The 24,478-nt window shown below is 44.4% G+C and overlaps 1 protein-coding gene across 5 annotated transcripts in view; it reads right to left on the bottom strand.

Moving 5' to 3' along the window:
* The window catches only part of APBA1 (amyloid beta precursor protein binding family A member 1), a 190,692-nt gene that overhangs the window by 47,936 nt on the left and 118,278 nt on the right, over window positions 1-24,478 (bottom strand). For all 5 annotated transcript variants that reach the window (XM_073228633.1, XM_073228629.1, XM_073228630.1 and 2 more), the window contains one exon: window positions 11,502-12,766. In XM_073228633.1, the coding sequence (XP_073084734.1) occupies window positions 11,502-12,686 (1,185 nt within the window). In that variant the 5' untranslated portion in view covers window positions 12,687-12,766. The remainder of the gene's footprint in view (window positions 1-11,501; window positions 12,767-24,478) is intronic.

Below are 24,478 nucleotides of genomic sequence, written 5' to 3' on the forward strand. Positions count from 1 at the left end.
AGTCCACCCATGCTAGTTGATAGTTTCTTGGGCTGTGGACAACTCTGCAGGCCAGAGTGGGAAACAGGGTCCCAAGGGTGTCATCAGGCACTTCTTTCCCTGTTCCTTGCTTGTCTTTCTGCTTCTGACCACTCCTGCTGGCAGTCAGATTGCACGTACTATAATCCACATCTCTCTGAGGCAATTCCCGTAGCTGTCAGCCCCCTTTCAGAAAAGCCCTTTGCAAAAGAGGGAGCAGTGCAGGAGGTATTCCTTCCCAATTTATAGCCTGGGCATCTCTCAAAACACTTTCTTCTTTCTATTAATAATTGAAAAGATAGAGAAGAGTCTGGTGTTGATTCTCAAGTGTCCAGATTGAATACTCCCTACCATTTAATTCTCCCAGCTCATGGGTGGAGCCACTTCCCCCCATCACTCTTAAAAATTGTTTTGGTTTGAGTTCACACAGCACTTGGGACAGGCTAAAGCCACTACACTATTCACTGCTGCTGCAGAAAGCTTGTAATAATCCTCAGTTATTAACCATAGAGCCACCATCACACATACAACTTAAAATCACCAGATTCTGGAAAATTACAGATAGTGTCTACACAGTGTCCTGGTGGTGCAACAGAATTCAGAATTCTTTCCCTGGCGCTCTTATTTTAATTCTTCCTTCCCTTTAATGTTCAATCTGCATCTGAAACCTGCTTAATTATTCACCACTGCCTTCTCCATGCCTCATCAATAATGGATAACACCTGCGATGGAAAGCTCCACTGCTGCAAGAAGGTGGTTGAAATGGGAGCATATAAACAATAGGGCCCTCACTGCACAGCTTGGGGAGAAATAAAGGCATGAGGATGACAGCCAGTCTCAAGGTCTGTTCTTTCAGCACCAACTACATCTTTTAACTCTGTGCCCCTCAACCATTTTTGCATCATGGCACACAGAGAAATGATGATATATTTGCACAACACTGGCTCATCTGGAGAGGATCTGGAGGCCCAGGGGAGGCTACTGGGGTTGAAGGCAACATGCCTAGTGGCCCAGGTCATCCCCTCCCCACAGTCCAGGGACACTGTCAAGACCCCGGTTGAAAAGCTCTGCCTTAACTTACAAATGAGTCTATACAGCAAGTTCTTGGACACCAGTAGTCCCTTGAGAATAAAGTTAAAATCCACGTACTTATGAATAATCCAGATGGCACGTTTGACCCCTCAGGACACTCCCTCCTCTCTTTCATTCCCACAGGCCCTCCTGAGCCCCAGCTTTCTCTGCTGTAGCTGCTTGCCCCACCTCAGGCTGGCTAGCACCCCTGTTCTCCTTTCATGACTCTGGCCTCATTCTCTGTTGGTCACTTCAGGATCTGCAGATCTGCCTGTTCTCGGCCAGACAAAATAAATACAGCCCACGAGTCAGGAATGGCTGACAGGTCAGCTGGGGGAGGACAAGGCCAGCAGCGGCTGTGTCCTTGGGTTTTTGGTCTGACAGGGTAATGACAGATACCAAACGGGCTAGGCAGACTTCTCAGATGGCCCCCGTGAGCCCCATCCCCGGGTACTTGGACCCTTGGGTACTCCCTCCCAGGGAGGGAGTGTGTGCTAATAGTTCACTCCAGGCCATAAATACAGCAAAGGCTGAGATGCAGCTCTGTGATTGGGTTGCAAAAGACTGACATCCATCTTGCCACGGACTCTGTGGTCTTCCCGTCTGGCACACTTTATTAAGCAAGCTGCCGTGTAGGAGAGGGCCCAGGGGGCAAAGAGCCGGGGATGCCTCTGGCCTGTAGTCGGCTGGGGACCGAGGCCAGCCCAGCACCGTGAGCAGCTGAATCCTGCCAACAAGCACACGAGTGTGGCAGCAGTCTGCTCCACCAGCAGAGCCTCTGGATGACTTCAGGCCACAGGCACCCTGACTGTTTGTGACAGTGGGAGGTATACGCTTTCTTCCACACCAGGCCAGGAGAACCCTCTGAGATAAGGACACTTGGAGTCTAGTCCTTTCAGACCACATATGGAGACAGAAGGGAGGAAACTATCCTCAGACAACCTCCCCAAAGCTCCCTATCTCCCCCACACCTGCTCCACTCAGCCCCCTCCCTCACCTGCCAAGAACATTCCCATTCAGCCCCAGCAGAACACAGATTCACCCTAAAGTCTTGTCTACTTGACTTCGGATCCCATTTCATCTCCGTCCCTTGCTATCCAGACCCCTGGAAACCTATGGCTGGCCAGCAGTCTCTGAGGAGGTGTGGCTCAGCAAGAGGAAGCTTCTCAGTTCAAAATACCTTCACAGGAATCCTTCAGGAAAACAGAACCCTTCAGTAGCAAAACAAGTTATTTCACTGGCCCTTGTAAGCTTGATGACACAGTCACAAGGCCAACAGGATACGATGCTGCTAACAAGTCTTAATGAATCAGCATGTGTACTTGCCCTTGGTCAGCAGTTCCCTAGCAACAGTCCAAAAAAAATCCATGTAGGCTGACACCGAATTCAAGGCAGGGGGGAAAGGTAGAAAGCTCAGGGTAGAAGAGATGTCAATGATTTCAAGGCCCCGATGAAGCCAGGATGCTTCTCCACTCTCATTACATCATCTTTCTCAAAATTAAAAAAAAAAGGTGGGGGGGCACACAGTGCACATGGCCAGGGCAGGTGTTATCATCAAGCCCTCACCTCCCAGGGTTCTGACAGCATCTCCTTCTCAGCAGAAGGCTGGCTAGTTTCTGACTAAGAAGTGTTAGTGTTGAAGTGGTTTCCTGCTCCCAAGTACTTGTTCCAGTTGGTCTCTGGCATTGGGAATGACAGTGGAAGGCACACTTTATCTGACGGGGGCTGTGCATGCTGCCTTTATCCCCACCTAGCAGTTTAGTCTGACTTTCTCAGAACAGCCCTGGAAAATGAATGGCTGATGATCCAGTGCTGCTTACGGTGACAGTGGCACCTCAGGCCATTTGGAGGATGGGGAGGGTACGGACGGGCCAGGGCACTGGGAGGGCAAAGGGAAATGCCAGCCAGACAGGTGAGAAAGGGTGCAAACAGCCAACTCCCTCTAACTTGGTTTGCCAATGACCGACCCTCAGAGTTAAGTGAGCTTTGATCTACCGACACAACAAATACAGAAACTTGTGATCCTTATTTCCTGTTTGCAAACCATTTTCTCTCAGTCATCCTGGGAAATACATCTGATAACTTACTTCACTGATGAAGAAACCAAAGCTAAGGAAGAAAGCAGAGAACCGACTCAAGGCAACTGCAGCAGGCTGACTGTGGGGCACAGGTTTACACGTGATGAATACTCATGGCGCATCCACTCTGTGGGACTTGCCTGAGATACAAGAGGAGGATAAGACAAAGACACTATGCCTTCAACAGACTGATGGTCAATCAGAGAGGCAACAGGCTGAGCATGGGAGACAAGTGGAAGATAAGACAGTAAAGGGTTAAGTGTCAAACTGTAGTCCACAGTTTAAGGTGGTGGCTACTAATCTGGCTTGATGCCAAGGCCCAACCTCCAGAGACCCTAATCGGGAAGTTTGGAATCCTGGAGTCTATCTGTTTGAAGAGTGGGGCCCTGAGGCACTGAATGGGAATGTGGGCTGGACAGAGGTGAGAGCCAGTATGGTAAGAAGCGTTGCAAGCTTGGATAAACAGGGGTAGATCTGGAACTGGGAAGTGAAAAGCCAACGAGCAGGGGAGCCCAGGCCATGGGAGGGGGGAGGAGGCCCTGCAATTTGGGCAGACTGGGCAGTAAGTGTGCTCTGGTTAAGCATGGCATCTTAGAAACATTTCATATGGCCACGGGAGCCATATGGTCTCAGTCCCGTGGGGTCTGCCTAGTCATGCCTGACTTTTACACTAAGAAATTAAGATTAAGATTCTTGGGAGAACCTCTTTGTCTCTGCCTGAGACAAAAGGAGTTAGATGCTCAGGCTGATTTGCCTTCTATAAGTTCTGTGAAACGTGTCAAAGACAATAACCGGCAAGCTAACGGCATGGGTCACATAACCCAACTATCTTCAGCTGTTCTATCTAGGAAACTGAGTCCAAAATGCCTAGCCCAGCTCCAAATCTTCCATCTGTTACCAGCCTTCATTAGTTTGTGGTGTCTCGCTAGCAGGATCTGCCCAACTACACAGGACAGTTAGGCAGTCCAAGGAGGCAGTTGAGTACCTGTTGTCTCAATACAGGTAACAGCAGGAGAAGAAATCTGCCAGTGAGACTCTCCAGGGGCGTCGGGTGGCCTTTGTTGAAATAAAAAAAAATCTGTTTTGTGGCTGCTCTCAAGACAGTGGCTAATGAAAATTGTGTGTCAAAAAGTGGACTGAGAAACTGTATTTTGCATTAAAAACAGGTTGCTAGTTTCACTTGTAATGGGAGTATTTCTCATTTTGAAGATGATCATGTTTACAGATGAGTCACTTTTTCTAATTCTGCAGGACTGCATGGGCCCAGGATTTAACTGGGTTACATATGGGATTCAATTATCTATGATATACCTACACCTTCCCTGCACCCTCCCTTCCTTCCCTATACAGCCCCAGTCCATTATCAGAAAATATGAGAAGTACACAGCTGGGGAAGCTGCCAATTTTTCTAAAGACTCCTGGGAAGTTTCTTGAGCCCTGACTTACTAAGGGAGCATGTCAGATGCCCAAACTGTGGCCTTGCGTGCTGCATTTCTAGCTGGAAAGTGATAACAAAACTGTCTCTGGCTAAATCATCCATTTCTTTTCCTACTGCATTCCCTATATTTCTTGGCTAGTTTAACATAGTGAGACAATCCATTAAAAAGTGGAGAAAGATTCTTCTTGGGAGTGGGGTCAGATAAAGAGAAAAACTTAGAGCCTAGGAGTTAAAAAAAAATCATTCTTTCCCATCATTTCACTTTCATTCCACAGGGCACAAAGTAATTGGAGACCTTGCCCTCCACCAGGCAGATTATCACACAAGTTTGCTCCGGGGAGTCCAACATGGCAATGGTCCTGTAAACAGGGCCTGCCTGACACATGAGGCTCTAAAGGTGAATTAAATAATCAGAGGTGCTACTTCAAATCCAGGTGGACAGAGCAAAAGCACACATTCTCCCTCCTCCTTTTCTTTTTCTCATGATTAAAACGAATTATTTGCTGTCCGAAAGGGATTTCAAGGGTTAAGCCTTTTCATTTTGACGATGTAACAGTAAGATCACTAAATCTTTAAAAAAAATTACCCCAGTCCTATCTGGTCCTCACAGTTGATAGAAAAATGGCTCTTTTTTTTTTTTTTTTTTGGCTATTGACAGCTAAGAGCATCACTTAGAGCCTCACACACATTGGCAGAGAGATGACAATCTACTGCTGATTCTAAGGGGCAGACTGGGGAGTAAGTGTGCTCTGGTTAAGCATGGCATCTTGGAAACATTTCATCTTTACAGTAAAAACCATTATCCTAAGTAAGTATGCAAACCTGAGGTGCAATCAGTGCTCCCACGCCTGACCTCGGCAAGCATCATTCCCACTGCTGTTTTTAGCATTCTGGCTGCTCTCCTTCCCACATGCGGTCAGTGGTTTCCAAATTATGAGGCCAGTATCAAGCCCACAGGTCCTGAACTCTTCAGGTTTCATTGTCAAGGTGTAAATCCACTTACCAATTACGGTTCTTCACCTTAAGTAGCACAGCCTCTGCTTGACCTACTTTTTACATTTTTACTCCTGTGTGTGTGATGTAAGGCAAACGGAAGTGTGTGTGCTGAATCCATACACAAACACTCACGAAATGAAAATGAAAAGCTTAGAACATTTATCTTACCATACACAGTTAAAAGAGCAGGCATTTTCTATAGATGGTTTTTCAAGAAAAAACAGCTTTTTCAAGAAAACAGCAACAATGAGATGGCCCCTTGTCTCATGAGCAATCCCTGAGTAATGATTCCAACTTTTTTATAGTTTTAATGTAAGGCAAAAATCCCGCCATGAATATTGTTTTTAAAGTCAAACAGCACTCTAGGGCTTGTGGCAAAAACCAGGCCCTCCCCTACTCCTCCCCACCACGTGGTCCTACTCCCAAATCTTTCAGCTTTTCTTCTGGTATTTACTTCTACATTCATAAATAGTCTGCTTACACTGCCTTGCCTTGCTTTTTCAATCTTAGACACTATTTCTCGGCTCCTACTATAAAAGACCAGGCTTTACCTTTTTTATACCACACCTTCCCTTACCCTCTCAATATTACAATGTTTGCTTAATCAATATGTGGTGCTTGTATTCTGAAGACTATGCCGAGACACACACATTACGTTATTACATTTCTTGCCTGTATAACAACTGTTTTTAGTGAGGTAAATAACTGAGTTGCTTTTCCATTTGCTTACTTTTCTGTGTACTAATCAATAATTTATGCCAAACTCTCCTAAAACAATGGAAGATTCTTCTCAGGACACACATCGGGAAATCTCTCATTTCCACCCTTTCTGGAAACCTCCTGCCAGGGGCCCCTCAGGCTCCTGTCCACACCGGAGTGGCAGCGGCCTTGGCCTTCCACACAGCCGTCATCTGGGACTCCCTTCCTCATGGCCCTGGGGAGTCCCTTGTCTCTCTTCCATCTATGATCCCTGTTCCCTGGATCTCTGCTCCAATTTGGGGGAGTAGCTTCTTGAGAAAGGGTACACAGGAGGTAAATTTTCTGGAACCCAGTATATCTGCAAACATCTTTATTCCACTTTCACACTTACTGGAAAGCAAACTGGGTGTAGGTCTCCAGTTTCCAGAGAAGTCCAACATCACTGTGATTCCTGAACATTTCTGTTTTTTCTCTCTCCAAAAGCCTGTAGGATCTCCTCATTCTCCCTTTTGTTCTGAAATTTCTGTGGGTCTTTTTTTTTATTTCACTGTCCCAGATCCCAGTGGAATCTTTTCATCAGGAAATGCTTATGTTCTTTGATTCTAAGAGTCTTTCATAATTTCTTCATTTTATTCTATGTGCTTTCTACTTTCCATCCTTTTGCCTTTAATTGTTGTACTTTCTTAAGATTTCCTCAACTTTGTCTTCTAACTTTCGTACTGAAGGATTTTCAAAATTAAAATTTCAAATTTCTGCTGTCACATTTTGTAGTTAAGGAAGAAACTTTTTTTGGAATGTTCTTTTTTAAAATGGCATCCTAATTTAATCACTTGCTTATTTTCTCCTACTGTTTTGAGAATACTGATAAGTGTCTTACTGTTATATCCTGCTCTGAGCACTGCCTTTATTTCTCCAAAATCCGTTTTCCATTTCCTTTTTGGGTGTGTCTTTGTGTTAGAGATGTTCTTCAAACGTCCAGTGACCCTTGGATGTCCACTCATATTTAATGGCAGGTCTCCAAAAGGCCCGTCGGAAGACCTATGAGTTGCAGTGAACTTCACTATGGGGTGATCAAGGGGGGCTCCAGGTGTTAGGCTGGGAAACCCCAAACCTGAGTATCTCATTATCTTCTCAGGAATACTCTGATCTCCTGCTGGGGGCTGTGGGCAGTGGGTTCTTGGCCTCACAGCCAAGAATTCTAAGGCATTCTCAGAGTCTCACTGCTGAGTAGTCCTGAGGTTCTATAAGGCACCTCGTTCCCATTTTCGGCTATGGCTAGTATGCCCCATTCCAGTGCTTCTCTGGGTCTCCCTTTCCTTCCAGAAACCTCCCATTTTCTGTGGGGACAGGGGGAGGAGTGCTAGCCTGGTATCATGGGCTGGAGAAGGGATCTGGAAAGTACTATCTCCTGTTACAGACTTTCAGACAATCCTCTTCTTGTTCAGCTATATTCCTGCCATCTGAGATACCTGGTGCCTCAAATTCCTGTCTTTCGTGGGGGTCACGGCACAATTCCTCACAGACATTTGACAGAGTAAGGAAACCAGAAACCTCATCAGTGTATTAGTTAGAATCGATCAGGCTATGCTGTGCTAACAAACCACCCCTAACCCCCAGGCTTAAAACAACAAAGGCTGGTGCCCTGTCACACCACATGTCCAAAGGGTCGGCAGGGAGCCCTGCTCAACTCAGTCCCCTGGGCCTCCTGCCAATAGAGGCTCTGCAGTCTGGTGACAATGCATCTTAACATGAGGCTTCAGGGGAAGAAGCCTGCTCTGCTTCCACCACAGCCCTGCTCTCTACTCTGAAAGATTCTTTCACCTCAGAGAGATCCGTAGGCTGTGGGACTTTTCAGAACTGGTCACTCATTAATAATATTTTTCAAGAAGGGGGATGGAAGGTTGTTTTCAAACATATCTGGAAAAGAAAAGGCCTTTACTAGAAGCAAAACACTTATAAGTATTTTTTAAGTGTTCAGAAAAGTTATTTTCACTCCACGCTGAGCATCTAGTATGTGTTCAACCAGTTCTTGCCAATGAGACTCCTACCTTCTCACTCTGTACAACTCACCAAGCAGACAAATGTAAGTTTGCTCCAAGTGAAGAGAAAAATACTGAAGCTCTGAGGTAATTAAAGGTAGGGTTAAAAGCAGATTTAGTTATCAGCAGTTATCCCTGGCAAGTAGTAATACAGGTGATTTTTATTTCCTTCTCTTTGCTTCACCATACTTTCCAATCATGCCATTTTGAGACTGCACTGATTTGTAATAAGAATTTCAGGGCCAGATCTCTGCCCTTTTCCAGTCTGACCATAAGTAGGCAGCCAGTGTTGTTAAAACCACGCCTGTGGCTAATGCAAGATTTAGTTGTCTCAAGGCCACAGATATTACATGGAGAGGCTGCCTACATGGTATTTTTTTCCCCTTTAAATCAGTGATTCTTACTCTTTGAATTGTGAAAATTCAAATCTTAAGAACTGTGATTTGAATTGTGGGGAAAATTTATAAAACAAAGCAAAACACAACAAAAACAGATCCTGGGGTCCTATCTTAGGTATTCTCAACTGGAAAAGAAAGGCAGTCATTCATATTTTTAATAAGTACCTTCCAGACAGACTTCAGACCACCCTTTTAACAGTGCTTTTCCATTTTCTACAACAGTGGACATGGAATAAGCATTCAGTAAATATTTTTTGTGCTGACGTAGACATCAACAAACTGTATATATTTATATTTTTCCTCCATAATACCATCAAAGAAATGCAGGTCTTCCCTATAAATATGGCATGAAATGCCAGAGGAAATACAACCAATGATAAGGCTTAAAAATGGTGCACTATTTTAAAGCGGAGGTTTTTGGTTTTGTTTTGTATTAACTATTCATCACCCAGTAAGTCCTACTCACCAACTTCCTAGCATCCGGGTGAATTTATGACTCTATGGGTTTCTAAAGCATCATCAAATATCCTATAATTAATTCTATTTTTTGGATGAAACATCATACAAGAGGACTAAGCTGTGTTCCTAATTCAAATGAATAAAAGCTAACCCCTGCCTGACCCTAGTGGAGGCTGTGCTGTGGCTGTGAGGCTGCAGGGACAACGTGGTCAAGTTGGTCATTTCGAGGAACTGGTGTATGTAAGAATGCCGAAGGAGGCGGCTAGCATTTGGACCTAATGCCTCTGCCACTTCTCTGATGGCTTCCCAAGTTTCTAAAAGGATGCAGATCCTGGCCTCTTGCCAGCTCCCTGCTTTGACTACTTGCTCCATTTCCACTACATCTGCAAAACGTTTGCTGCACTCCCTTCCTCCTAGCTGGGAGGAACCTGGTGACAGCTGGAGGACACAGAGACTTCTACACAGGAGTGCACCTGTTTTTAACGGCATGATGTGAAGCCTGGAATACGGACACAGAGCTTCGGGGACTAAATAGCCCAATACTGCCCCCTAGCTGAGGAGGATGCCGATGCTTTCCCTACTGGTTTCCAACCTTTCCTTAAAGGTACCAGCGATTTAATCAGCTAACAGCATATGTTGTCTGTTACTAAAAGAGGAGGTGAATGATACCTCTGACCTACACAGATGTTACATATAAGTAAAATGAATAGCTTTAAATAACGGTTTCTCAGTCCAAAAGATTTAATGAGAAATAGCCTGGCACAACCACAGAATGCAAAATTAAATGAAACTGAATTTAACTTCTTGACCCTTCTTTTACTCCAAGCTCCCATTTTAAATGAAAGTGCTTCAGAATTATTCATGAGAATGGAAAAGCGAGAGCTGGAGGAGAAGGAGACTCTTTAGGGCCAGGAAGTGGGGGGTTAGTCTTCTTCATTTGGTTTGAATAGATTGTGACACCCACACTTGCCATATTATCAAATTTCTTGGGTATTTCAAAAATGGAAAATAAAATGTCAACAGGGGCAGCAACAGCTTTCTGTAGTCCTTCACAAGGAAGCACAATTCCATTTAAAATAAAATGTGTCTTTTATGAAGCGAGAAGGATGCCCTGGTACCACCAGAAATGAAAATTAAGCATGTACTTGAAAGCCACTGTGAGCATGGGTGAAATAACCTCAGAAACCCCTGGCAGGAAATAGCTTGGAAAGACTTCGTTGATTCCTCCAGAGATGCCACTGTCCACCCCAAACCTTAAGGGATTGCTTTAAGGCAGTGGTTCTCAAACTGTGGTCCTGGGACCTGTAGCGCCAGCACCACCTGGTATCTTGCTGGCAGCAGTGCTGAACTTCACCTGAGCCCTGTGATTCCGGAAAACAGCAAAGTTTATGGAAACCACACCTCTGTGCTTCTGTATTCCTGAAACAGCTTACTGCTAGGACACCCCCTCTCTATATAGGTAAGACTCAGAAGTGCCCTCTTGTTTACCTCTGATAAGGCCAGACACAGACCCTCCAAATTTCCGTTCTTTGCCTGACAAGTGATTAGCTAAACTTCTGATTAATTAGAACAAAATATTTGTTAACCACCTTTGGTTAAACTCCTTCCTCTAGGTCCCTGAAGTTTGGCCACCCCTCCTCAGCTGCCCCTCTGGAGAACAGGCTGCTCTCAGGTAAAAACAGCCTCTCATCTGCAATGCATTCAAGTCATGCTTTCATCCTGCATTCTCACACCTGGTCTTTCTAGCCTTGTTTATGCCCCTATAAAAGAACCCCCTTTGTTGCCTAACCCTAGAGACACTGGCAGATATTCTAGAGAGAGGTTCTCCTATTGCAATTGTCCCTCTTCTCCTTATTAAAGTAACTCTCTCTCCTTTGCCAGAATCCTTCCCAATAAAGTCTCTCCTTACTCAGTCCTGGACTTGTTTTTTATTTGACATTAGAAATATAAGTTCTCAGGCCCCACACCAGACCTTCTAAGTGCGAAACCAGAGGGTGGAGGGTGGTGCACCCAGCGATCGATTTCTGAACAACTCTTTAGGAGCAGTTTGGGAACTCCCGGTTTACAGCAATCCCTGTAAGGCTCTGATAGACGCATTCAGCACTCTTACTCCCTCCCACCTGCATTCCACTCATGTGCATTTCAGCGCCAGCTGTTTCCGAGGCTTACGGTGGACACGTTATAAGCCTCTCCACAGTCCATTTATCTCATCAAGTCATTTTCCAATTACAAACAAGGCCACACAGCACACGTCCTGCTCCGGCTGCACGTGGAGCAGAGCCCGCCCGAACCCGCACATACTCACATCCCCATCCACCGGCCTCTGGTCGTCACAGTCCCTGGTGGGGCTAATGTCCTGGCGCATGACCCAGATGGGTTCTTTGGGCTCGTCGGGGGTGTAAGGCGAACGGATGGTCCTGGTTTTCACCTCCTCGATGGCCTCCTTGATGTCCTTGATGGCCAGAGAGATGGCATCCCTCTTCTCCTTGCTGTACCGCTGCACCACCTCGCCTCCCGCGGGGCCTGCAGCCCTTTGCTGCCCCGCTGGCGCCTGCAGCCCGGGGCTGTCGGGGTGGCCCCCGCCCGGAGTAGGGGCACGCTCCAGGTCCTGCTCAGCCTCGGGCATGTCCTCGGCCACCTTGTCGAGGCTCTGCGAGCTCATGCTCTGCTTGACCTCGGCCACGATCTGGTCGATGTCCTCCTCCTGCTCGTAGCTGTCCATGCGCGGGTAGGGCGCGAATTCTGCCTCTTTCTCGGGGCTGTCGGACTCGCCGTCGGAGCGCTCATCGTAGTGGTGCAGCCGCGCGCCCAGGGCCTCCTGGCGGTAGGCGGCGGCCTCGTCGCGCTCCTGCTCGTACAGCCGCAGGCCGTCGCGCACATCCAGCTCGGGCGCGTCCCCAATCTCCTCGTACACGTGCTCCTGGAGGCCCCCGTAGTCAGCGTACGGCTCGGCGTAGGGCTCGTCCTCACCGCGGTGGAAGAGCCGGTGCGTGTAGACGTAGCCTGAGTAAGCCGCGTTCATGGCCTCCTCGTGCTCCAGCGAGTGGAAGTGCAGGTGGTTGGGCAGCGCAGGGCGGTGCGTGGCCTCGGCGTGCTCGGCCTCCGCCTGCTCCGTGTACTCCTCGGCCTCGGGCCGGTACTGCACGGCATACGCGCTCTCGTCCTCCGGGTCCTGCGCGCGCTCCGCGTCGTAGCCGTCGCGGGCCGCGGCGATCACGTCGCCCTCGGCTGTGTCGGTGTGGTTGTGGAAGCCACTCTCCGTGCTGGCCGAACGCGCCAGGCACTCCCCGCGCTCCTCCTCCTCCTGCGGCCCAGGCTGGGCGCGGAGGTCCTCGACGGCGCGGCCGCGCAGGGGCCGGCCCTCATAGTGGTGCTGCTGTTCCTCCTCCACCTCGGGGTGCTCCAGGTCAGCCTCCACCGACTCGTTCACCTCCCCGCCTGCCGCCTCGTCGGTCACCTCCACCTCCACGGACGCCTCCAAGTGGTTCATGGTGGGCGTCGGGACGGCTGGGGGAGAGGTTGGGCGAGAGGCTGGGCCGGCTCACTGCGCTCTCATTTTGCTCCACCCGGCTGCAAAAACAGGAAGGGGAGGGACTGTTACGTGGTTCAGACTGTAGTCATGGGCTGAGAATCAAGATAACCATAAAAACAGTTGCTATTGATCCCTCTGAATCTGGGTCAGTTAAAAAATGATTGCAAATTTAAGCACAATCTTGACAGCACATAGTTCATTTTCTTTGTAGCACGGATTGTAATTTGTAATTAACATATCTACTTGTTATTGCTTACTGGCTTTCTGCTTTCTCCACCCCTCAGACTGGGAGCTTCCTGAGCATGTTGTTCTCCACCAGGCTTACTATTCAGGTTCCATTTCTGATGCATATGAACAAAGAGTACTACTAAATTGAATGGGCCAATTGACACATTTTCCATCTGCTCAGGGATAAATCTCTCTCTATTAAACTAGGATCCTAGATACTTCAAGGAGATGTTCTTTAAAAAAATTTCAAGGAAAAAAAAATCTCGGAATGTTTTGAAGCCATTGCTGTCAATACCAACATATGGCCATTCTGAGGAAGGCTGTCCACCACCAGTAGTCTCATCTCTCGTTCCTGGCTCTTAGCTCTGACAAATGGCTTAACCTTCTGGACCTCCACTATGGGACTGGACTCATTTCCTACAGCAGGATGTTAGAGCTCGGCTATTGCACAGGGGAAAAAAGACCCCATGGTCAAATAAGTTTGGGAAATGCTGACTTAGAGTGACTTGTCATTGTGATATGCAAGAGGAAGAAAAGACAAGATGCAGGGTTTCCCAAACTTGTTTGACTAGGCAACACTTTTTCTCCTAGAGGCCAGTGTTCCAACAAACACACTTTTAGAAACACTGACTAACTCACTTCCCCCATACACCCTGGATGTAAAATTCTATGACTGCGTGAATTGCCATTATAGCCCGAATGGATAATATTGCTAATTTTAAAAAAATATGGGTAGGTTTCTTTACCTATTTCCAGAGAAACTTGTAGTTAAAAGGATAGATTTGGTTTCAACTTCTCAATTCTTCTCATCACAGAATAGCCTTATAGCGTAATTTTGTGACCAGGGTATGGAAATACAAAGAATGTAAAGAACCACAAAAACAGACAAATCCCTGTGTTTTTAAGACACTGGTGGTGAATGGGTTCAACAATATGTGTAAACTTATTTTTATAGTGTTGCTTTGAAGAGCCCATGTTACAGAGAGATAAAATGGAAGGGATGTAAACTCTTTTAACAGAAGTTTCAGGAGGACCAGAGACATCTGTTGACCGTAATATTGGAATGCATTATATTCTACTCAATTCCTCACAACAGCAGCAATTTCCTTCATGTGCTGTGGCAATCTCAGTAGTGAAGGAGAGCATTTATGGGCCACCAAGTCCTCACTCAAGCAGAAGTATCAGCCCGCCTCCACTGCAACCCCCCACCGCCCATTCTTTGATGGATTCTCCCTTGACTGACATACAGTAGAAGAAAACAATTATGATTACTACAGATGATCAATCATTATTGCTTCCCTACTTGAAAAGTTGTGGCTTTCCCTCATTCACTCCTGAGAACAGTAACTGTGGACTAGGTATATAGAAGTTTTCCAAAAACAAGTATGAGTCTCCAATTCAGTCTGACGAATGGTAAAATCTCTGAACAGAAGAGGCAAGCATTGGTGCTAGGGTCCCGTGGTTAAGTGGCCTCCAGTGGATGATAGAAAATAAAAAACAGATACTCGGTCCAATACAATACATGGACAAGAACAGTCTCCCCATATCTTTATAGGGACTCTCTGGAAAAGACAGATTAAAAACTACAATTAATGTACAAATCTATGTCTGATGAACAGAAAGCATGTCTTCACTGGGAGGTGTACTGAACATACTGGATACTTTTCCAGGACTATCACCTACAGTATGGCAGCAGTGTGTGGTCAGCGTAAGAACTACAATAATCATCCAAAAGCTTTTCCATTTTCACTTTCCTGGTGAAAATCTATTAATACACATAAAAGAAATTTTAGTTTGTTCTGGGTTAAAATTGCATTTGACCAGCAAATGGTGCCCTCTCATAGAGCACTTACTGATTGTGGGTAAAATGACAATATTTCCAGAATCTCTAGCCTGGCTTTAGTGCTCCATATCAACAGGTGTTTCCAAGGGGTGGGGAGCAGTAGCCATCTCCATATCAATGGGTAATTACGTGGGTGAGTGAGGGCTTATCTGGACTGGAGAGGTTGTGGAGAGGATTCGCTCACTTCCACTACAGCAGGAGAGAGGAGACACGGGATGACTGCTTGTAAGCAATAAATGAGTTTTAAACTTTATTTCTCCCTTTGACTGATTTCGGTGTCAAAGGTATTTTGCCCCAGGATTTCCCCTCCCCAGAGTTACACTGATTTAAAGGAAATAGGATTCCCATGCATGTACATACACTAAATCATGGTAGTACAAGAAACCTATTTTTTTGGGGAAAATACTGTTCAAATGATGTTGTGTGGCACAGTGGAGCTTTCTGTTCACTGAGTGCATTCTTCCCAGACCCCTACCCCTAGCCTCAGGGGAGTATTCCTGCATGGAGTGTTTACATTTCATTCACTCTTGTGGCTTCAAGTACATAGTTTGGGTCATGGTATTGGCAGCATGTTAACTACTAACAGACATTGATTTGAGGGATTTCCCTAGAACAAAGGAACTAATAACTTCTACCAATGGAGCTACTACTGGCGGTCAGGTCCTTCGGTAACACTTGAGAGGATTATTCCCCATACCCTGGCAACTTTGGGGTTACTATTTATTTAAAAATACTGAGTTTGTTTCTAAAGAATCCTAGGTTATTGTTGGAAAAATGTATTGGTGCAACTTTTTTTGAAAAGCAATTTGGCAAGATGAATTTAAAATCTTCAAAAGGTAACATAACTCTGCCCTGGTAATTTTACTTACAGAAATCTAAAGGAAAAAACTCAAAAGTGGAGGAAGAGTTTCCTTACAGTAGTTGCTTAAAAAGACAGATTCTAAATACTCAATATTAAGTGCTAAGATTTATTAAGTACATGGCATCATGTTGCGATCCCAGGAAGATGTGGATCTTTCCCTGGGATTTCCCTGCTGTGGGGCACCACCTGGGATTCCCACAGCACACAGCTCCACCTGCCAGAGCTGAACAAGCCATGCCTCCTCACCCTCACTCCCCGGCCCAGCTCCCAAACCTGGACCCCCTCTTTTAGTTCCTGTAGGGCTGAATGGTCACCCAGCATCAAATCCAGGAGTCATTTCTGACTCTTCCTCTCACCTCCTTCCCTAAACTGATAACTGAGTCCTTTATCTTAAAAACTCTCACATATTCACTGCCACTGTCTCATCTGGGTCCAAATCACCTACACAATTGTTCCTTGACTAATTTCTCAACTTTCTCCAGTCCATCCTCCCCACTGCTGGCCTGATGATCTTTCCAAAATATATGTCTGAATCCCATGACTCTGTTTCTCAAACTGTTCAATGAATCTCCTCTACTGCATAGTACGAATCTTAGCTAACAAAATACCAGGCAGTACTGGGCTTTTTCTACATGACTCACACTAGCTGATGGACAGAGAACTCTTCTACTCTCTTCAGAGAATTATCAGCTCTTCTAAAATGGAAAAATGGAGGCCCAGTGGGTGAGGTGACTGCCCTAGGTCCCACAGCTGGTAAGCAATGGAATTGGCAGAGCTGGTGTCTGACCCCCACTTGAGCTCTAGGCTCTGGGCTCTTGAGTTGTATCCCCTGCAAACCAGCGTGGGGCCACAGTGCTCCTTCAGTGCCATTGCCACAATTCACCTGTACCCTGTGTTTTACCGACCCTATCACTGGCCCTAACCGCCTTCCCGATTCTCAGCAAATTTCTCACCTGTCACTTTTCTTTGGTGAACTTTGTCTTCCCCAGAGGAAGTTCATACTTGATGAATGGCTATTATGAGCCAGCCTCCATGCAATGTTCTAGGCATGGGGGCAGAGCAGAGACCAAGTCAGACAGGCTCCTTGTTCTCATGGAGCCCCCATTCTAGTGCATGGAGTGGGGAGTGAAGGGAACAGATGATGATTACACCAAAAAACAGACAAGATCACTTCAATAGTGAACAGGCTTACAGAGAAAATAAAACAGGGTAAAGGCACAGAAAGTGACTCTGGAGAGAGGATTATGTTGATAGTGGGCATCTGCAGGAGTTTCGCACCCCTAGTTCTGGAATGTTCCACAGCTGGGCTGGAAATCGTGAACAAAGGGAAGGAACTCCACTGCACTGCACCACTAAGCAATAGAACATTTCATGATCGAGCAATTGAATCCAGTTATCTCATAATGTTGGCTGAGGCTCCTGTCGGTTTGTTATTAATAGAAGGGGCAAGTTATTTTGGTTGATCTGTCCTTAAGTAGTCATTGATAAAAGTTTCCAATAGACTGCCCCTTTTAACACTTTGAAGTAGCTTTAGAAGAAGGGCCAGATGAAGACAAAATGCAATGTGAAAAATAACAAAAGAAATCATACCAGGTTGTTAGCACAGAAGGTATTGATTGAGGGGTTAGTAATTAGTGTAAAGAAAGCACATAAAGGTAGGGGGTGAGGTGAGAATGGGAAAGGAAGAAGACTAGCCATTCAGTCCCCTGAAAAAAGACTAGAATTAACAATATGATTCCATTTATATATGTTTTTATACTTCTGTATATATTCAAGAAGTACAGTGAGCTCCTGTGGACTTAACGAGTGATGCTTGGCTTCTCCTGCTGGGCTTGGAAGGAAAGTCCTATTTTCTGAGACTGCAGCCTATCCTAATCCACCTGCACACAGACAGTTCCAGTCAACATGACATCTCCCACCATGCTACTGGAGGAGCCACGCATGACCCTGAGATGTGGCAATGTTTTAATTTCCATAGCAACAACCGGTTGTGGTTGCCAAACAGTATTCTGCCCTGACTGCAGTCCATGCACACATGTGCATACACACATATATCTACATACATTGGGAAATTAATGGTTATCATAAAAAAAAAGGATGACAGAACAAGAATACTCAGGTATTCTGACTTGTCTTCCCTACCCTATGAAAATATTTTTCTTCCATGAATTAGATCAATTGTTAAACATCTACTAGGGAACCCAAATGTTATCACCACATCACTCAGATCATCAGCTTTCTAAACGCAGTGCATCTATTTATAAGAGTAACATATACAAGGCAGAAACAAAAAGAGACTAGAGTTCATTAATGCTTAATATTTGATTCATTTGGAAATTAAATTTAATGATCCTGGGAGTTAGGAGGGATACAGAACACACATTTCTCTTTCCTAAAATTATTTTCAATTTAAATAGGCTCACATGATCAGAAAAAGTCTCCTCACACAGAATACCTTCCCTCAGCAAAATATTGTTTGCCCTGATATCTTTGTGCCTGGAATTGTGAAGCCTGGCTTAACAGAGGGTACTGGTAATGGTTTCACAGTGAGTTGAGTACCTGAACTCCAGCAGTGATGCTGAACATCTAGATGTCAGCCAGACTGAGGTCTCTATGGTTGGAACTCAGGGCTATGTCCTTGACCTTGTTCCACTTTGATGAAGACACATGGACCAGACATCTTCAGTTTCCCCTCCAGATCCACTTTGCACCTTCTCCACCCTACTCTGTGACCTGCGTTGGTTGTATTTGGTGTATTTGGTTGGTGTATTTGGGTTGCATTACTAGCTCCCTGCTCCTCTGGCTTCTGTTTGGGTTTGGTTAATGGGGAGTTCTGGTGGGACATCAGAGAGAGGGAGGGGACTAAGGCTGGGTTATTTATACTCCCAGGTCCCTCCCTACAAGGTCATCTTGGGTTGGCAATGTCCCTAGTCTGACAGGCACAACCCCTGTCAGGCGGCCCACTCCACATGGTTTCACATGGTAGCTCCTCCTCTTCCCTGCAGGTTCATGGGTGGTCAGGTCCTACAAAGACATACATATTTGCAAATAGTTCCTCTATTTAATTCTCTGCCTCTGCATATTACCTAATTGGAATGCCCCATCTTTCTCCAGCTGGGACTCTAACTGATACCAAAGGCATGCTACTCTTGTTGGTAGATGAAAAATAAATAGTCCTTTTACAGACAAATGTAAAACAATAAATAGTACAACTGAAGCAAAAATCGTGAAGGTGGCACACTAATGGGACATATTACAGTAGGCTCTCTTCTGTCTTCCAGGTCCACTGTGCTGCCTCTCCAGAGTCTACGTGGGATTCAGGGAACTGACTTAGGAAATCTACATAGTAAGCATAATGGGCATAAAAGCCTACCTTCCTACCTGGCTGGGGCTCAGACTCTACATCTCTCCTCTCCCAAGGGCAGAAGCCACTTGACCTCCTACTGCCCCAGTGTGTCAAATACAGGATCAGCCTGTTCCCAGTCTTTATCTGGTCCTAATTTTAGACCTAGCTTTGTCCTTCACTCAAAGATTAAGATTTGACCCCTGATCTTCCATCCAGTGATTTGATTTTTTTCCCCCTGTGCACAGACTGCTCCAATGTTGGCTACCTCATCACCCTGGATACCCCATTTTCTGGATTGAGAATACCAACAGCTGTCTGGATGGCCCCTCATTGACAGTTGCCGTATCTCTTAGAGACGGTGGGCTTCCAGCTGGACTAAACTCTCACCCACACATGCAGCTGGATTGTATGCTAACGCACACCTAACCCAGGTGGGGGGCGTATGGTCCTTCTCAATGAGCCGTGGTACACTATATACTTACATGCTCCAAGGCTCCTGCCTTTGCTCAAAATTCTTTGCCCTCCCCCTTTATTAGAAGAGTTTTCAAAGTTAATTTATGGGATTTAAAGTTACCAGAAAATTGTTCTCAATACTTTATTCTAATATTCAGTAGTATTTATTTTTGATCTCAAAGGATTATCCCCCACCTTACTTATAAGAGTTGGTTATGAGTGGTGCTTGATAGTCTTCAAATATCAAATCTATCTCTAAAAGATTATACCACCATCCACTGTACTTCATGAGGTATTGTAGTGGGTAAGGGGACAGGTGTGGGTGCCAGAGAGCCTGAATTTGCATCCTTGTTGCATCACTTACTTGTTCTTCGACTTTGGATAACTTAATCACAGCCAATGCTCAATTTGATCATTTCTAAAATGGGGCTACGACTAGTATCTACATCACAGGGTTACAGGATAATAGAGTTTATATAAACACAACAGTGCCTGATACATTGTAAGTGCTACTTAGCATTTGTTAGTGCATTTTCTGTGCACACCATGATTGGCATTTAACAAATCAATACATAGCCTTTAAAAAGCAAGATAAATAAATACATACAACAAATGATGTTAACATAAATAACTTGAGTCCATGGTACGTTTACTAATATTTCCCTTTCCCAAATCAGGCTATGTGAGGATGGAAAACCAGCATTTAAACTACTTTTCATCCATTTTGATGTATGGATGAAATAAATAATTTTATTTATATAATCTGGGTATAAATAAATCCATCAAATAATAATCACAACCTCTATTCCATGTGTGGCCACTATACATGGTGCTTTACATACTACAGTTCTCACCCTCATAACAGTCCCAGGGGGAGCTACAACCTCCAATTGCTAATTTTGAAGCAGAAGCTTAAACAGCTTAAATAACTTGTTCAAGGTCCCTCTGAGCTGAAAGGGTTAGAGGCAGATTCATCTGGAGCTCACTGCTCATGTTCTTCCTTTTACATTTCACTGAGCCCATAAAGTGATTGATTTTTTTAAACAAACATCTAAATTGGTGTAATCCCTTTTAGAATAGTCACCTTGGCAGACTCTATACTTTCATGTTTCAAGGGTACTGCCTTTGCTCAAAACTCTTTGGCCACTTCTATGTTGGAGTGGATTTCAAAGTTCATTTAAGGGTTTTGAGTCTGCCAGCAAATTGTTTTCAGTATTCTACAGTCATATTTAGTTATATTTGATTTTTTTACCTCAAAGGATATCATCCAGATTCATCTTTCTCCTTATTTACAAAATTGGGCTGCATATGCTGCTTGATGTTCTCCAAATATCAAATCTATCCAAAAAGATGCAGCTGTGTGGCAGCCAAGATTATTAAAAAGATCCCGGTTCAAGCTCTGAAGTCAATTCCAAAAGAGGGCTGTAAAAATTGTTTTGGCCAGTGGCCATGCCTGTAACATGATCTTTTATCCTTGCAGAGTAAACATGAGGACAGAGCCCATTTGGATGAACACATTCCTGTGTGGTTACTACAAAATCAGGATCATTACTTTGATCCACCTTGAAATCTGTATTATTGTGGCTACTACAAGCCAGGCAGGAAAATGAATTCATCTACTTGGATTAATTCAGTCATGCCAGCCTCAAAGCTCTGATCACAACCCAGCCTTTGATTAGAAAGACCACTCTGAATGTCTGCAGACCTCCCTACTGTCTGGCTCTTCATCCAACACTTTACCAATCAAAGCAGTCATTTATCATTCCTGATTCCAGTCAAATACAGAAAATAAGATTAAGGCAATAATGGAAAACTCAGAAGGGAAATCTTTGCACATTTTACAGGCAACTCAAGGGGCATTCTCTGGAAATGAAAGCCGATTTAAAGTCTTTCTGAATTTTTGTGAAATGCCCCTGCTATAAAATCAAACATATCTACATAATCCATATCTATGGAGGGTTTCACAAACTTGGCATTTTTTTTTCTGTTATAACCCCTTTTTTTCATGCCCCTACACAACTCCCTTCCCTCACCCTCCACTATATTCATTATCTCTGCTGTTACATTACACTCAGTTCAAGGGCATTAAATCACCAGTTTCTATCAATCTGAACCATTTTCCCACATTTGTTATTATAGAGAGCCATGCACACACAAAACAAAGTGTTAAAGACAGTAAATTTCTAAAACCAGTTCAGCTATGGTAGTTTTCAGAGGCTCATTACTTATACTGCAATCAAAGATGGAAGCAAAAATATCAGGTTCAGGATGAAATGCACACTAATTCATTAAAACATAGACTTTCTTTTGAGGCCAGATCACCTCAAACTTACTGCTACTGTTGCAAATTATTGACTCATTAGAAAGTCAGTTAACTTGCTTCTCTCTATTCCCTCAAGTTTTCTGAGCTTCCTTGAGCATATCTCTTCCCCAAATTTGTACCTGAATGTCAGCCACAATCCTAACTATGAAACTTTAAATTCTTGTTTCCAAGCTTCTTTTCATTCACAGGTCAAGAAAGCAGTGTGGAGTATGCTGGCCATAGTCCTGAAACTTTTTTTTTTTTCAGTTATGCCTCAAATCTGATATGCAAGGGCTACACTAGATGATTAAAAACAGCTGCACCCAGAAAGGTCAGCTCCCTGGCAATTTGGTTCCACAACACCTGAAGAACAAAATCCATTAAGCAACTATTAGGTAGCAATGCTGGTGATGACTTGAGTTTGAATTTAATGAGCCAGAAATCACACATTGATTCAGTGCCTCCCATGACAATCCACTCTCTCAGTTCAGTTATGTTAGCAAAAAGTAAACAGGGAAAGAAACAATGTGGGGGAAGAAGAAAACAACTTTGTCTTAAAAATGATCTGGATAGTCTGGGAATGCAAGAGCTTATGTTGACTCGCAGAAGTAGGGGATTTGTACTGCTCTAGTTAGCCAGTTTTGTTTAGGCCCAAAATATAGACCAGTGAAATTCAAACATGGTTTTTCTAGGACTCAGAGCTTCCCATCACCTCGAGGGATGACAGGAGCTTCTGGAAGGAAATTCTTTTCCATTTGCTTTACCAAAAAAATAGATTTTACTGAAAATTTCATAGGGAAGACTGAGGTGAGAGATGACATTGCATGTAACACCCATTATCCTCCAAAAAATCCTCATGGGTCAAATTTTCCCACATCTTCCTGCTCAGCCACCAGCCACAGGGCTTCCCTGTCACGTGAGCCTTCCCTCACTGGCCTGGGTCTGCATGGTTCTTGTCCCTTCCTTCTGGATCATCAGAATCCAGTGAAAATAGAATGTGAACCACATATTATGAAAAAATTTCTAGTGGCCACAATAAAAAAGGTAAAGAGTGTACAATTAATTTTAATATATTTTATTTTACCTTATATACCCACAGTATTATTGTCTCTACATATGATTAATATAAACAATTGTTACTGAGATAGTCTGCATTCTTTTTTTTTCTAAGTCATTGAAATCTAATGTGAATTTTATATTTACAGAACATCTCAATTAGGACTGGCCACATTTGAGGTGCTCTACAGCCACATGTGGTGAGGGGCTACCATACTGGATAGTGCAGTTCTAGATCTTTCTTCTGGGCTTCCCAAACTCTCACCTTTCCTTTTTCAGAATAATTTATCTGTGTTCAAGCTCTTCTAAAAATGTATACCATCACCCTCCTTCATCACCCTGCTCAACAAACCGAAGATCTTCCAGTTATCAGGCTTTTCCCTCCAAATGACAGGATGTTATGAATAGCAACTAAATGAATGAGTGAAAAGCTCGGTTGTTGCTGAGACCAGAACCAAGTCCTATGCTGTCTATTATTGAGCTTCCAAGGACCTGGCCCCATATTTCTCCTTCTGCTTATCATCACTGCTTCCTTTAATCTTAGATCTCTTTTTTTCCCAAGTCTAGTGTCACTGTTCCTCACCATTATTCCTAGCCTCACCTTCCCATTCCCCTTTTGTCCTTCCGTTCCCCACAACAGATGTGGGGGGACCACAGCTAACCATCAGCCCCTGCCCTTAGCACCTGGGGCTCCTGCTGCCGAGAACAACAGAAGTTGTTCAAAGATTCCTTAACAGGCAATGAGGCTTTGAGGAAGTCAGGCAAAGTAAAAACAGAGAGAACCCCTTTCTCTCACCTAGAGGAGTGTTGGGAAGAGGAAGGAGAACCCTGGGGCACTGAGGAATTGAGTTAGAGGCAGTAGAGCAAGAGTACTTAAGAGGACACACTGAGCCAGACTGCACAGGTTCAAATTCAGTTCTGACACTCTCGAGCTATGTGACCTTGGGCAAGTCACTTAACCTTACTATGCCTCAGTTTCTTCTCTTCTAAAAGGGGATAATAATAGCATCTACCTCATAGGGTTATTAGAGAATTGGACAAGGTAATGTAACACTAAGAACAAGAATAAAAAATATACATAGAATGTACACCACCAAGAATGAACCCTAATGTGAACTATGGACTTTGGGTGATAACATGTCAAGGTAGGCTCCTCAGTTGTAACACCTGCACCGCTCCGGTGGGGGATGCTGGTAGTGGTGCAGACTGTGCATGTGTGAGGCAGGGGGGATATGGCAACTCACTGCTTTACATTAAATTTTGCTGTGAACCTTAAACTGCTCTAAAATACAAAGCATATGAAAAAACATTCTATTATTTATAAATATTTATTTTAAAATGTACTTCACATTATGTTATATAATACATATCATATAAAAATATGCAGATACAAAAATACATATTTTATATAAATCAAGTACATATAAGTATATTATTTGGAAAGCAAAATACAATAATGCATTATATATGAATATATAAATAAGTCTATAAATATATATATATTTAATTATTTAAAATATGCAAGGTAAGCTGCTCCACTTTAGCAAAACTATCCTATTCTCAGTGACACCTAAGTGGCGATTCTGAGACCCAGTGAGTTCAAGTGTGGGTGGCAGGAACCTGGCTGGCGCCGGGAGCCACCTTCTGGCCACCTGGCTCA

The sequence above is a fragment of the Manis javanica genome, chromosome 2 (genome assembly GCF_040802235.1).
Source record: "Manis javanica isolate MJ-LG chromosome 2, MJ_LKY, whole genome shotgun sequence".
NCBI classification, from domain to species: domain Eukaryota; kingdom Metazoa; phylum Chordata; class Mammalia; order Pholidota; family Manidae; genus Manis; species Manis javanica.